Genomic DNA, 15,454 nt, shown 5'->3' on the forward strand with positions numbered 1-15,454 from the left:
TCCTCCATCTCACTCTGACTCGCCCTGGGTCTGTATCTGCAGCTTCTTCCTTCTTACTGATTGATTATTTGAATCGTCGGCTGACAAACTGGGCGGCTCACAAACTTTATGTGGCTAAGATTTTATTTTGAGTTAAATAAATTCACTCAAACATTAACACATGTAGGCACGAGACAGGTCAGTGAAGACATTTTGAACAGGAAGTAAAACTTGTCAGCCTGAGGTAAGAGGAAAATCTAAATGTGAATCTTCCTCTGTGTTTACACACTTAAAGAGCATGTAATGTCCTCATAGTGTTACTTACATCCAGTCCCTTCTTGCTTGTCCTTCGTTTGAAAGATGTGCGCTTTTTTCTCCTGGCAGAGTTCTTAAGTGAGCTCTAGGGTAAACACACACACACACACAAACACACACAGAGTTCAGTGGTTAGTTCACTGTCACCATGTCCCTTGTGATGGTAATTAAAAGTGCAATGAAGCATGTGATGTGACTGAGGGATATATGTGTATGTGTGGGCATATCTGTGTGTGTGTGTCATGAAGGAGACACAAACCCAGAGTTCCCTCAGACAGATCAGACATGTGTCAGCTCATATCACATCATAGCCAAAATCACACACACACACACACACACACACACACTTTTTGACACACGCCTTCTTTTAGAGTTTTTATATTTAGATTCAACAAAGTCGTTTCTCATTACTGTCACAAACTGACAGCTAGTGAACTTTATTAACCAGTGGACCAACTGGTGAGGGATGTCTGTAATGGGAATGTGTGTGCGTGTGTGTGTATTTATATGTGTGTGTGTGTGTGTGTGTGCACCTGTGGTTTCCTGACTTTGATGATCCAGGAGGGCGGTACTATGACTCCAGCGTGGGCCCCGAGTGAACACGGCTCCTCAATCTGGTGCAGCATGAAACACGTCACCTTATTGTGGAACTGAAACAAAAACACTCACTGTTATTATTTATTAATCAATCATTTTATTTTAAAGAAATAAATGTTAAAGGCTCATTTCACCCAGTAACATGTACCTATGTTTTGTCTCTGTTACACCTGAATCTGCGTTTCATATTTTACCGAGTCCTATTCAGAGTCACAGAATGCCTTTGTATAATCTATTCATTATTTGCTCCTGTATCTATTGATCATCTGATTGTGAGTACATTATCTAATTTCTCAGAATATGACCGTGGTGTCCTTTGAACACTGGAAATGATTTATTAGGTTGAATGTTTCAGGAAAAATGGAAATTCTGTAACTCATCACCCCGACGCTCAGGAATGATCAGCCTCACATGACGATCACTAATGTAAAAGTGTTTCCTACTGACAGACAGACTCTCTGACTGAAGTTGATGAGGGAAATAAAAGCTTGTGAAAAAAGTCTTTCTAATAAATGAAGATAGTTTGTGCTCCTTTTCTTGTTCAGATTTTTTACTTAATGGTGACTCAGAAAACAAACAAAACATATAACTTGGGAGTGATACACTCGGTTTAATCTCTTATCCCTCCTCTCTCTGGTATGAAACTCCACTGATGTTGGGATGTATCAGATCAGTCCGATCAGCTTCAGCGCTGTCCAATCAATAACTGATATCCCATGCTGGTCAGTGAGGGACTTCCGCCAGGGCTCCACTCATGTATCCTTGCTTGCCTCCTCTGTGAAAGCCTCCTCTGTCCTCGACTCCTTCTATAGCGTATTGAGACATCCTTCAAGATGGCGGGTTTAAGTGCTTGGGTCAAGTGATCGAGGATAGAGGAGTCGAGGAGGGATGTAGGGATGAACCCCATAGCTGTGTCTCAATTCAGGAGCTGCAGCCTTTGCGGTCGACGTCGGCCATATCCTTTGCAGACCGCATCAGCCAAACCGAGCGGTCTCCGAAATGGGACAGTCTGGTTTGCGGATGATTTCCTAGTTGCATCACCAGTTGTTCTCGCCCTGACCCGTTGGCGTTACTGTTACCTAGCAACCAGCTGCGCATTGCTCGACAGCATTCGAAGGAGCCTCCAGAGTGGGATGGCCTTTGAAGGCTGCAGCCCCTGAACTGAGACACTGCAATTGTCGACATGCCACGTGATTGGCTGATTAGCTATTTGCGTTAATGAGCAGTTGAACAGGTGTACCTAATAAAGTGGCCACAATGTTATTATGAGGGACACATGCCCTGATCTTTAGTGTTAACTCACCGCTTGTTTACACCAGGAACAGCTGATGGCAATTATTTCTTTACTGTGGAAGAACTTCTGTTGAAAACTCTGCAGAAACAGACAAAAATACACCAAAGTAAGTCTGTATGAACAATGATAACAACGTGCGTGTGTGTGTGTGTGTGTGTGTTTACCTTTCCACACTGTCGACACTTCCCCTCCTGTCTCCGTCTGTGAACCCAGTGATGTCTCAGGATGTTCTGCTGTCAGAGGGAGAAATGCTCGTCACGCTCACGTTTCCTCTTCACACAAAGTATAAAGAGAACACGAGAAGCAAAATTCTTTGTCTCTCTTGAATAGAGTCACCCACATATTTACACACACACACACACGCACACACACACACTTACATCTCGGAGGCACCGCGATCCTCCCTCTCTGAAGGTTGGCTTACATCTGAAGTTAATCTGGAGAGAGACAGAGAAACAAAGACAACAATAAACAAACAGTGAATACTGGCACAACATAACACATGATATCAGTTTTATTCCAAAATATTGGCACCAGGATGTGATATGACCTCATGAGTATTCAATAGCTGGAATACATTAATACATCATCTACAGTTATGGAGGGTTGACGTGATGATTTAGTGGTACAGGCGCTATAAATAGCCATAACTGTGGGTAGCGGTGGCAACACAATCTGTGAAACTGCACTTCTTCTTTTCATTGACAGGTCTACTGAGAACAGCATCGCCTGCAACAGCGTTGTGCAAGTTACCCAGCATGCATCTGTCCTACAGTACGTACCCTGCCTGCAATCATTTTAAGCCCAAATGTGGTTCAACAGGACAATACTGCAGAAAATTTAATTATCTTCAATGACAGTGTGTCAAGTCTGCATCAAACTGTAAGCTTAAAGCAGAATTTATACTTCTGCATTGAACTGACGTAGTACCCTACACCGTAGCCTGACGTGCACCTCCCCAGAAATGTAACTCCACGTCGCAGTTATGCAGACCTCCTGTCTGTTTCTGGAAGCTGAAACCATTTCCCTCAGTGGAGACAAAGCTTTATTTACTTTAATTTCATAGATAAGAAACAATAAATTGTGAAGACAATAAAGCCTCCACAAAAATAGCATTTTAAGTCTTGTGTGTGATTTATCCTGGCTTCATATGAGCAGAGGAAATCTCTGCTAGCTGCTAGGCTAATTTATACAATGTAAAATGCCATAGGCTTGTGCTAATAACGTTAGCATGTTAGATTTGTTTAGAAAACATGTTTAGTATAAGACAGCTGTTTTGTCAGTGAACCTTGTGAGTTGTAATGGAGCCAAATTTTTCAACGTTACCTTTGTTAAATGTTGCTGTTGTCCCTGGCTTCATATGAGTAGAGGAAAAGTCCGCTAGCTGACAGGCTAATTTATACAATGTAAAATGCCATAGGCTTGTTCTAATAACATTAGCATGTTGTATTTGTGGGGAAAATGTGTCCTGATAAAGACAAGTGTTTGTCTGTGAATGCTGCGAGTTATAGTGAAGCTGATTTGTGTACTTGTGTTTGAAATTGTCTCTATTAAGCCATGTTTAATGTGTGTTTAATGTGTGTTTTGAATCAACTAAACTTTATAGCACTTCACAGAAACCTCCGCTGCCGACTAGTGTTTTGGAGGTGTAACTGCAGAGTGACACAGACACACCACCGCACAAGTATAAATGCTCACAACGACATAGGCCACGTGCGTAGACCAGGGTGTCAGGTCTGCTGCACAAGTATAAATCCCCTTAACTCTGTGTGTGTGTGTGTGTGTGTGTGTGTGTCATACCTTTTCTAGTTGCTCTATGCAGCCGGAGTGAACAACGATCTTACAGGCAGCACATTTCCTCCTGGGAGCCGACTTCTTAAAGGAGAAAAACAGACACACAGCACAGAGGGCAGTGAGATACACAACAACAAACAACACAACAAACAGCAGCAGGGAAGGAAGGCGCACTGATGATACATATACCCTGTTAGACACAGATAAAAGCGCACACAAAAACACACAGAGATGTTTTCAAGCTACCCACACATTTCACGTCCCTTCCCATTCAGTTTGAACAGCATGAACAGCACAGTGACACCTTGACATGTGACAATTTGTTATTTTCCTGCACCAGTCATGATTCAGAATCAACAAAAATGACTTAAGCTTCCATTACATGTACAGGTGAACACAGTTACTGCCTTCACCTGCAGCTCCATTAAACTGCGCTCCATAAGAGTACACTTGCAAGATAAATGTGACACTTTCTAATGTCACAATGGAGGGACAACTACGCAGGTTGATTTTAGCGCTGCTCATCGTGGACTATATTGCTGTCATTGTTCATTTTAGTCAAACCATACAGTTTGAAAACGAGGCGCGGCTCCAACTAGAAAACAATGTTTTGATGCATTGGATGTGCTGAATGTGCATATTAAGGCAGTACAGGAGGAGGTGCACATTAATAATCCTCCAGGACTGTAACATGCTCATGTTTAACCCAAACAATGTGTCATGTGACTGCAGTTGGTTCACATCCAGGTCAGAACACGTTCTCATCACAAATGAACCGCGCCAGAGTTCGTTTGTAACCTGACCGAGACCACCTCTTCAAGAAGGTCTCGGTCCGGTTGTTTTGGTGCACACCTGAGTGTGATTGCTGTGTTCACACCTGCCCAAACGAACCGCACTGAGAGGGCAAACGAACTTGAGTTCAATTGAACCGAACCAAACAGGGCAGGTGTGAAAGCACCCGATATCACCGGGTCCCTTTGTTTTGGAGTGGAAGAGACCTCTGCAGTAATTCGGGATTCTGGTAAAATCTTCCTGAAAAATGAACACTGAAGGAACATTATGTGTGTTTAAATCCACTTAAATCTAACACACTGCACCTTTAACTACTGAAAATAAAACACTATTTTTGAGTAAACATGGCCAATTATAACAATAAATATGCAGGTGTAAGATGGCTCAGAGATAACCTCAGCCATTTATCTCACAGTCTGATTGGTGATGAAAGATAACAGGCAAATGTTCAAGCTGCCTAAGTGCCGTTTGCCTCAAATAAATCATATTGCCCTGCTGCCCCTGCTCTTAAACACATAAACTACTCATTACGGTTCAATAATAAGACAGCTGATAATTGAGTCAGTGGGTTCACTCTGAACCATTAAAGCGGGCAACACTTAACGGCAACACAGTGCTACTCTCACATTAAAAAAACAGCCTTTCCTTCTCATTGGTTAGCAGCTCTGGGTGTTTTCACAGTGCAAAACACCGACCACAAACCTCTCTTTTAACAAGAAATACATTACATTAAGGAAGCAAGATGTTCTTTCTGAAGATGCTCTGACTGATAAGATGCAGGGTAATGATGGGTTTTGACACACAGATTGCAAAAGCGTCAATGGAGGAACTTGTTTACCATACGAGGGTGTTTTTTCTTGGTAGCTATTTGCATGCTGAGAGAAGTCTTTATCATCTTCATGACTCCTTTGGGCAGAGGGTTTACGTGATCTTACAATCATGGTTTTAAGGAAGTTTGTGAGCAGACAGCTGATATAAACAATTAATATCAGTGAGTCAGGAGGTCCTTTGAGGCCACAATGTTTAAGAAAGGGAAAAGAAGTCTGACACTATTGTATATTTTCCTCACACCGTGCAGCCCTTTGCGTCTTGCATCTTCTGCAGCGTGACTCTCGCATGAGTTTAAGCCTCTGCAGCATCCTTCAGACTCTCAGCCTGTTCCTTGATGACGAAGACTTAATCAGCCTTTATCTCGCCGAGCACAGGTAGGAATATGTTCGCTCGTGTCAACCGTGACTTGTCAAAGCAATCCCAGAGGTTACGCTGTTCTCTTAAGTAGCTGAAAGCATCGGCTCTGATGGAATATTTATCTAATTAAACATGTGACAGAGAGATTATAGTGAATTTGTTTTCTCTGCTGCTGCTCCGTCTTACAGGCAGCCGTCTCACCATATTCTTGTACACGCACTGTAATTACGTACCATTAGTGAAAATGTTCACATATGCCATTATATCATCGTCAGTGTTAAAGGTTGTTTCTCAGCTTTCCATTTTCAGTGCTCTTATTCTCTGTAAGAGGGTGTGCGGACTCAGAGAGGGTCCATAATACCTGTAATTTAAACACTTTCTGCATCACTCTGCACACTCGAGGCTCATTTGAAAGTTCACTGCCTCTGTATCTGAGTAACTTCTTCAGCTGCTTTGTAGGCATGGATCATCAGAGTAAGAGTTTAGCATCCTGTTTAAAATAACTCGACTGCATTTCAGACTGGAAGGATAAATCCTACTTTATTTACAGAGCACCGGGACCACGTGCTCTGTGCATGAACTGTGAGCTACCATGATTGGACTTCATCAGTCGGCATCGGTAAACAAATCCAAAATATACTAACATGTAGATTTTAGAAACTTGAGATGATAGAAATGGAAGTTCAGTATGTTCTTATCTTTAGCGCACATTTTGATGTAAAAAGTAAAGTAAAACTGACTCAGTGTGCAAAGGCCTTTAGTCTGCACTATATTTAGAATATTTTTACCCCTACCGCTGTCTGACAGCTCTCGAGAGCCAGACCTCACTGGGTAAACCAGTATTTTAACACTGCTGATCACAGGAGCTGCTGGTCTACTGCTGCTTCGATCAGTTAGTTTGTTTGTGTTACTGTGTGTCTGTAGCTTCTAAAAGAGTTAGCTCGGATTCACCAAAGTCACACAATAACACAAACTAACCAAATGATAGAGGGAGAGGTAGACCAGCAGCTTATTGTTTTGTCAGTGGAGTTTGGCATTGATGACACAAAGTTGGTATGGGCTGCAGACAGCAAGACTAAGCAATTAGAATATTCTTAATATCGCATACAACTGACCCTTATAATTCCCGCCCCCAGACGCAGACTGGCCAATCATAACGTAGCATCGGCCGGCTCAGACCAGGGTCCGACAACAACACAGCTGTGCTCCATGGGATTCAGATTTCCTTCATTTTCAGGCTGGTTTTGTGGATTTGGAGCTAAGTGTTGTGCCTGGGGCACGTCGTGTATTAATGATACTCGTTACCTGGAGAGGTTGGAAAAAGATATACGTTTCTTCCCTGTTCCAAAACCAAAATCAAACCCTGAAAAGTGTAGGGTTAGCTAGCTAGCTACTGAAGATATAGCCTACTGAATGTATACACATGCTGCTTTTGCTTTGTAATGATTATAACACTGACCCTGCTGTACAGGAACCAGTGAAGGGAAGCAGGGGAACTTTGCTCATATTGAACCAGCTGTGTGGCATCGCAGTGTGTGCAGATGAATGTTGTTTGACTTCCCTCAGAGATCCCTCCCTGGCAGCAGCACGGGGCTGAAGCCAAACCCCGTTCATCTGCACACACTGTGATGCCACACAGCTGGTTCAGTATCAGCAAAGTTTCCCTTTATATTCATTGTCTTGTGTGGCGATCAGCAGTGATGTGGTGGTTCACTTTTACACTGTGATCTGTAGCCTATAGTTCGGCTTTAGCTTCTAACTATCTTTGTCTTTTTAACCTGTTGTTGCTGCTGAGTCAGTTTGACATCCTGGATATATCCTTCAAACACAGACTGTAGACCCCTCTGTCTGCTTCTCTCTGGAATCACTCTTTCATTTCTCCAGTAATATGATAATATTCCTTCAGGGAGTGCAGGTAGTTACAGTGTGGGCTCCATGTTTACTGCGACAGCTTGTAAGACCATCACAAAGGGGCGGGGCTTAGCAAAATGTTAATTGAACAGACAACTGATTTTTTTTTTTTTTTTAGGAGGCTGAAATACTGTTTACCTTTTCCCACTTTAAAAAATCTGAACATCCCGCTGATTCTAAAAGTCAACGGTTCTTTCCATTTTAACGAGGGAATTTAATTGACGTCTGCTGTCATTGTCAATCAATAGCCATTTAAAACTAAACACACACACACACACACCCACACACAAACAAAGGAGTGGTCAGAGTGTTCACTACTCACTGCAGTCTTTAGCAGGCAGGTGTCCTCTCCGAGATAACAGAGCTCTCCTGAACAACTGGTCTCCATCCACAGGTGATCCCCGTTCACTGCGTTCTCCTGCAGAGTCACCGACAGAGACAGGCGGGGTGACACAGAGGGAACAATGATATAATAACTCACATTATCCTCCTGCATCTCTCACTCAAGATCTTTTTCCAGTCACATTAAACTGTAACCATATGCACATAAACACTCCGCAGTGAAAGCGGTCAACAAGTGTGTCAAGCACATAATTACCGTTGCCGAGTGGGTGGGTAATCTCACGGTGCATGTTAATTTAAAGCGCTAATCAAAACACTACAGGAGCCACTGATTCAAGTGCAAATACACACATATACACACACATACATGTCAGTGTGTATGACTGCATGTATGTGTGCGTCAGTAAAGGATGTCACTAGGTTCACTGTACAGCCGTCATGACTGATGTACACATGCAGCTAAACATGGATGCTTCACACACATATTCCCCCCAGCAGCACAGAGGATCTATACAATCAACACAGTCTCAAGTTGGGCACCCAAAATAAGTGTCACCAATTCAGTATCTGACCAAGGGCCTGTCCCAATACCCACACTTCCCCTAGAAATACCCTCTTGCACTTGGTTGTGCACGTTCACGTTTAGGCAAGTGGTGTCCCAAAACAGAACTGAGGTAGTGGAAGTGGTTTCCAACACTTAAAACCCGCCCTAGATCCCAAGGGAGCCCCGACCCACGCTTTCAGTGAAGTGGAAGATGAAATTTAACAGAACACCTTGCGAAGTCAGCAACTTCGGCAAGTTTTGGAAAACAATTTGTTACTGTACGATTAGAATGTAGGCTATACAAACAACAGATGGTTGGACTAGCGTAAACTCATCAGCAACTCGATTGAACACAGCGTCAAAATATTCAAACAAAGCGACTTACCCGAACAAAATCGATCGGAACTAGAAGACATCATAGGCGCCTCCAATCGCTGGAGCCGGCATTTTCAAACATGAATGACTACCGGTATCTTGCGTCGTTACTACGTGTGACGTATGCCTGCACATCGGCCGTGCCGATTTGCATTAAGTGGTGTCTCATTTCTTAGGGAGAGATCTCTGCTCTAATATTTCTCACTTCCCTCATCAAGGGTTATCTCGCAAACAAGGGCACTCAAAACCAAGTGGGAGATCTAAGGGGTAGAAATGGGATTGGGCCCAAATGTCTCCCCTTCTGTTCCGAAGTGATGACGTCATAGAAATTCATTCATTCACTTTCTGTAATCGCTTATACTGTTGAGGGTCATGGAGGGGCTGGAGCCTATCCCAGCTGACACTGGGCGAGAGGCGGTGTACACCCTGGACGTTCACACCTACGGACAATTTAGAGTCACCAATTAACCTTAAAAGCCGGAGCACCTGGAGAAAATCCACGCTGACAGAGGGAGAACATGCAAACTCCACACAGAAGGGCTCCCCCACCCCGGGGTTTAAACCAGGAACCCTGACCAAAATGAGCTGAAGAGTATGAAGAGAAAAGAAGAGCTAAAGCTTTCTGATCTTTCTCAGTGTCTCTCACTTCCCTCTGACGGTAGACCACAGCCGTTACTGCCTCTCCCACATAACAGCAAATACTTCCACTTCCAGGTCTTCTGTCAGTTTGCTAAAACCTCATAGCGGCCTCACAGTGAGTAAAAGACAAACACTATGTGACTCATTAGCACCTAAAAGGGAGCCATGAAGTCGTAGTAAATCAACCCCTAAGTGTCTATTAATGAGTGATTAAGTACAATGATTGTGTGATCAGTGTGTGTGTGTGTGTGTGTGTGTGTGTGTGTGTCGTGCAGAGAGCTAAAGGCCAGCGATGACGTGCTGGAAGTGTCCCTGCAGACGGAGCCAGGGGGGAATCTCAGATGTGGGTTTGTCTACTTACACCTTCAAATTAATAATACAGTTTTATTTCATATTCATTATGCATGTATGATTCACGATGTGCTGAACTATACAGCACAACAGACTGTTACAAGAGTGAGACTTTAAGTCGTCCATGCTGACGTTGTTGTTTTTAAACATGATTCCACGGGATGCATTTTTGGCCGCTTTTCTGATTCTCTGCGATGAGTCTGAAGTGTTCACGATGCCGTGTTGGTGCCCAAAGTGCCGTCTTTGTTTTCTTTTCTGAGCCCTGTCTGATCTAAATTGAAGATGCTCATACACTGATGATTCGGAGAAAAAACCTCCCTCTGTCACAGCCGTGCTTTTCTTGTTGAATCAGATAAAAATAGAAGCTTTGCCTTCCCTCCGCTGGGCCCACTGCAAACAAGGTAAAGTTGGCAGCAGTTATTTCTGCACAGACTATCATCAGAATCGGTTCTCACAGGATCGTAGATTGTTTTTGTGATGACTGCAGAGCAGAGTGACTGAGTGTGCAGTGGGTTGTCTGAAAGATTATGGTGCAACCTACGAATGCTACATTGCTTGAATTTTTGGTTGAAAAGAACTCATTTAAATAACTCATGTCTAGGTAGTTATTTAATGTATGTTGTTTGATGATAAAGCCTCAGAAATAGTGGTGGTTAGCATCGTTGCCTCACACCAAGAGGGTTCCTGGTTTGAACCCAGAGTGGGGGAGCCCTTCTGTGATGAGTTTGCATGTTCTCCCCGTGTCAGCGTGGGTTTCCTCCAGGTGCTCCAGCTTCCTCCCACAGTCCAAAGACATGCAGGTTAATTGGTGACTAAATTGTCCATAGGTGTGAATGTGAGTGTGAATGGTTGTCTGTCTCTATGTGTCAGCCCTGTGATAGTCTGGCGACCTGTCCAGGGTGTCCTAGACAGAGTGTCCTAGGGGAAGATCTAAAAAGTCAGCAGTTTCAAGGTGGGCTCCCAAGATTAGTGTCACCAATTCAGTATCTAACTGCTCCTGAGTTAAGACGTTGAGTAATGGCCAGAAGTGTTTTTGCAGGACAATAAGATGTTCATGTCATTACCCAAGGTCACAGTGACCTTAACCTTCAGCCACCAAATTCTAACCCATTCATCCTTGAGTGTGAGTGGACGTTTGTGCCAAATTTGAAGAAATTCCCTTGAGGTGTTTCTGAAAAACTGAATTCACAAGAAAGCGACTGACAAGGTCACAGTGACCTTGACCTTCGGCCACCGAATTCTAATCAGTTCATCCCTGAGTCCAAGTGGACAACTGCAAAAAAATTCCCTTGAGGTGTTTTTAAAATACCGCATTCACAAGAATGTGGAGGACAAGGTCACAGTGACCTTGAACTTCATCTGCCAAATTCTAATCAGTTCATCCTTGTGTGAGTGGACATTTGTGCCAAATTTCAAGAAATTCTCGTGAGGTGTTTTTGAAATACCACATTGACAAGAAAGCGACTGACAAGGTCACAGTGACCTTGACCTTTGGCCACTGAATTCTAATCAGTTCATCCTTGCGAGTGCGAGGTGGTCACAGTGACCTGGACCTATAACCACCTAAAATTAACTAGTGCATCGTTCAGTCCAAGTGGACATTTGTGCCATATTTTAAACAAATTCCCTCCAGGAGTTGTTGAGATATCATGTTCACGTGTGAGATGGATGCAAGGTCACGGTGACCTTTGACCACTTAAATCTAATCAATTAATTGCTGAGTTAAGTTAAAATATGTGCCAAATTTGCAAAAATTCCCTCAAGGAGTTCTTGAGACATCGAGTTCACAAGAATGTGATGGGCAGACGGATGGACCACCCGAAGACATAAAGCCTCTGGCTACAGCTATCACCAGTGCGGAGGCATAACAAGGGAGAATCGCTGCACCCGAGTCTTGTAATGGTCGGGAAAACCCTGCTGTTTATTCTGGTGTCACTTTGGCAAAAATGTTGGTGACATTCTTATGTGAAGAAACGGGCAATATCGAGGTCAGCAAAATGACTGAGGTCCATATATCACATGATAAGATGATAACTATCATGATCAGGCCTGGTTCAGATGGGTTAGTTTAGGGTAAAGGTAAAGAGGCAAAGATTTTAAATCAATTCATGAGGAAAAAAGTCACAGGTTACACAACTTTTTCTAACCTTTCCCTTGATTTGACCTTTCCCTGCTGAAATTCAGGCATTTTACAACATCACACCATCTTGTGAGTGAGGCACAGAAACATTTTTGTCATGAACTGCTCTAGATATCAGGTTTGAAATGAGTTTTCGTCATCGTCTTTGTGAGGTGAAACAGCTTTACAAATGTCCTCCTTTCATTCACACGGACTTCACTCGAAACGAAGACGCCTCGTTGCACTTTTTGACCACTGCCGTCTAATTTGCAGAGTCGTTTCGTGACATTTTTCAGAGCACTTTCCATTTCAACTTGACATTTCTCTAAGCATCGGGCCTTTGCTACATTTCAAAGCAGAGAGAGCGTTTGTGAGGTGCTGCATCAATGAAATCCATTAAAATCCAAGCCCAGCGAAAAGTCACGTACAATAAAGTCCTGACACATAAAACTTTTCTTTTTCCCACGCTCGCTTATCAAAGCATTTTCTCGTAATGATCAAAAACCCAAAAGAAAATTGCTGCTTTTCATTTCCACATGAACATACGGCTGTTGAAAGCAGTCTGCTAACAAATCTGTTGGCATGAAAAAATCCAAATGTCATTCAGTGACTCAGCCAGACAGAACAAAGACAGCGGAGACAGGGACGACTGTCTCTCTGTGCAGCATTTGAATATATGCATGATGCACATTTTGCATTTAGGTTCTTTTAAGAATGTGCATGTTTGAAATCTAGATTAAAACATACATTTAAATGCACTAAATACGGATAAATAAGAAAGTGTGTGTGCATGTCTCTGACCGTCCAGTCCACACAGGTGCGCAGCTCCTTGTTGGGCCCATTGGATGCAGGAGGCAGGCAGGGTTGGGGTGGCCCGAGGTGCTGGAGGCCTGAACGGGAGATCGCTTTCCTGAAAACAACACGAAACAAAGAAAACTTTATTAACAGTCACAAACAAAAGCCCTAAAGAGAGATGCAAAAATCAGCTCTGTCAGTCGTCGTGTTTGACATAGCCCTCTCACCACACAGCAGCTAAATCACAGAGAGAACTAGATTTCAGTATAATTTAGGATGTAAATTAATTATTCATGGTGTGAGACCACATTTCAGCGGGTTCAGCTGCAGATATTTGGTTGAGGAGAAGTGGGAACAGCTTGGAGGAGAGACTGCCAGCAGCACTTTGGGGTGACGGAGACAGATCTGTTCTGACAGAGGATGAGTCAGCACTCATCGCTCTTTCTCGCCGTGGTACAGTGTCTAACTCTCGCTCTGCTATACATCCTCTTACCATTTCCTGTCACCTATATGATTATCTATCTGTTCTGTGTGCTCTGATTTCTTCACCATCACATTCATGTATTAACTGTCCATCCAGCATCCATCAGTAACAACTGAGTGTCTTTAAAGACCCTGAACATATCTTCTCAATCAGACTCTTACTGTGAGCGTTGACACTTTCTGCTCATGATTTTTGGTTATGTCACATGACAAATTTCTGTACTGGTGTTTCAATCTGTACTTTTCTATGGTATCCACTTAAGAAAAAAATTGCCCCAACAAAATTATTATCTCAGAGTTGTGACAAAACTTTTCATGAAAAAGTTCTGCTCTATTTTTCTGAATTGCCAAAATAAGAATCTAACAAAATCTTGTTCTTCTGTGTTAATTAGATCATTATCTCAGAACTATGAGACAAGTTTCTTACGGAAAAATTAATCTGCTATTTTTCTGTTTTATGAATTAGTGAGATCAATATCTCAAAATTATCGCAAAACTTGAAAAAATTACAAGAAACGATGAAAAGATTTTTTAAAAGATAAAGTAAAACAAAAACTGCTGTTTTTGTTTATTAACAAAACATAGTCAAAAAAATCTTGAATAGAAATAGAAATATGAGCAAAGCTTACATGAAAAAAATAAATCTGCTCTTGTTTTTATAAATTAACGAGAAAATAACCCCATAAATTCTCATTTTTCTGAATTAATAAAATTATTATTTTTTAAATTATGAGAAAAGTTTTCATGAAAATAAATCTGCTCCTGTTTTTCTGACTTAATGAGATCAATATCTCAAAATTATGAGAAAAGTTGAAAAGATTAAAAACAGACAAATTAAGAAAAATCTGTTTTTCTGAATCCACAAATTTGTCTTAAAAATCAAATTTTCTAAAATTCATGAGATTATCATTTCAAAATATGAGACAAGCTGACATGAAAAAATAAATCTGCTCATTTTTATGAGAAAAAGAGAAAATAATCTCATTAATCTTCCTTTTTCTGAATTAATAATAGTATTACCTGAAAACTGTGAGAAAGGTTTTCATGAAAAATAAATCTACTATTGTTTTTCTGAATCAATCAGATCAATATCTCAAAATTGTGAAAAAAATTGAAAAGATTAAAAAAAGATAAAGTTAAGAAAAATCGGCTGTTTTTCTAAATTAAAAAAATGATCAAAAAATCTTGTTTTTTTAATTACACAAATTATTATCTCAAAATATGAGCAAAGTTTACTTTTCTGAATTAACGAGATAATCATTTTAAAATTATGAGAAACGTTTTCATGGAAATAAATCTACTCTTGTTTTTCTGACTCAATGAGATCAGTACCTCAAAATTTGAGATAAAAATGAGAAAAGTTGAAAAGATTAAAAAAAGATAGAAGTTAAGAAAATCTGCCCTGTTTTTCTGAATGAAATAGATTTTTATTTTAAAATTATGAGAAAACTTTTCATGAAAATAAATCTGCTCTTGTTTTTCTGAATTAACAAAATAAAAATCTCATAAACTCATATTTTTCCTGAATTACCAAGCAGAACTTGATTAAACCTTTGGTGATGTAAACCTACGTCACACTCGCAGCTTGACAAAAAACTCCATATATGTGAGTGTGTGATAGTTGTGGTATCATAACAGCCTGTCACAGGTTACAGCGTGATGATTAGAGGAGAAATGGCAGAGCATAAAGGTCCAGGTGCAAAAAAATCACCTGTTGGTTTATATATATAGATCCCAGGGGACATTTTTTGTATTTGGGAGCTGTTTAAATGTGTAATTTGGCGTAGATTTTATTTTGTTGAACTATTAATATTGTAAAAGAATCTGAATCTCACTCTGAGTTACTGTTTTCCAGGAGTTCAGAATTCCTGAATTCGAAGACTCAACTTTTATAGTAAATTGGTGATTATGGTAATGAGTGAATAGATGTGTGTGT

At 41.4% G+C, this 15,454-nt stretch overlaps 1 protein-coding gene across 1 annotated transcript in view; it reads right to left on the minus strand.

Annotated features, from left to right (window-relative positions):
* The window catches only part of dgki (diacylglycerol kinase, iota), a 113,835-nt gene that overhangs the window by 39,462 nt on the left and 58,919 nt on the right, over positions 1 to 15,454 (minus strand). Inside the window, exons 2-10 of the mRNA XM_049567408.1 lie at positions 13,042 to 13,150; positions 8,193 to 8,288; positions 3,986 to 4,060; positions 2,566 to 2,622; positions 2,350 to 2,418; positions 2,195 to 2,263; positions 828 to 944; positions 305 to 379; positions 14 to 114 (exon numbers count right to left, since the gene is read on the minus strand). Of these exons, the coding sequence (XP_049423365.1) occupies positions 14 to 114; positions 305 to 379; positions 828 to 944; positions 2,195 to 2,263; positions 2,350 to 2,418; positions 2,566 to 2,622; positions 3,986 to 4,060; positions 8,193 to 8,288; positions 13,042 to 13,150 (768 nt within the window). The remainder of the gene's footprint in view (positions 1 to 13; positions 115 to 304; positions 380 to 827; positions 945 to 2,194; positions 2,264 to 2,349; positions 2,419 to 2,565; positions 2,623 to 3,985; positions 4,061 to 8,192; positions 8,289 to 13,041; positions 13,151 to 15,454) is intronic.

The sequence above is a fragment of the Epinephelus fuscoguttatus genome, linkage group LG22 (assembly GCF_011397635.1).
Source record: "Epinephelus fuscoguttatus linkage group LG22, E.fuscoguttatus.final_Chr_v1".
Taxonomy (NCBI): Eukaryota; Metazoa; Chordata; class Actinopteri; order Perciformes; family Serranidae; genus Epinephelus; species Epinephelus fuscoguttatus.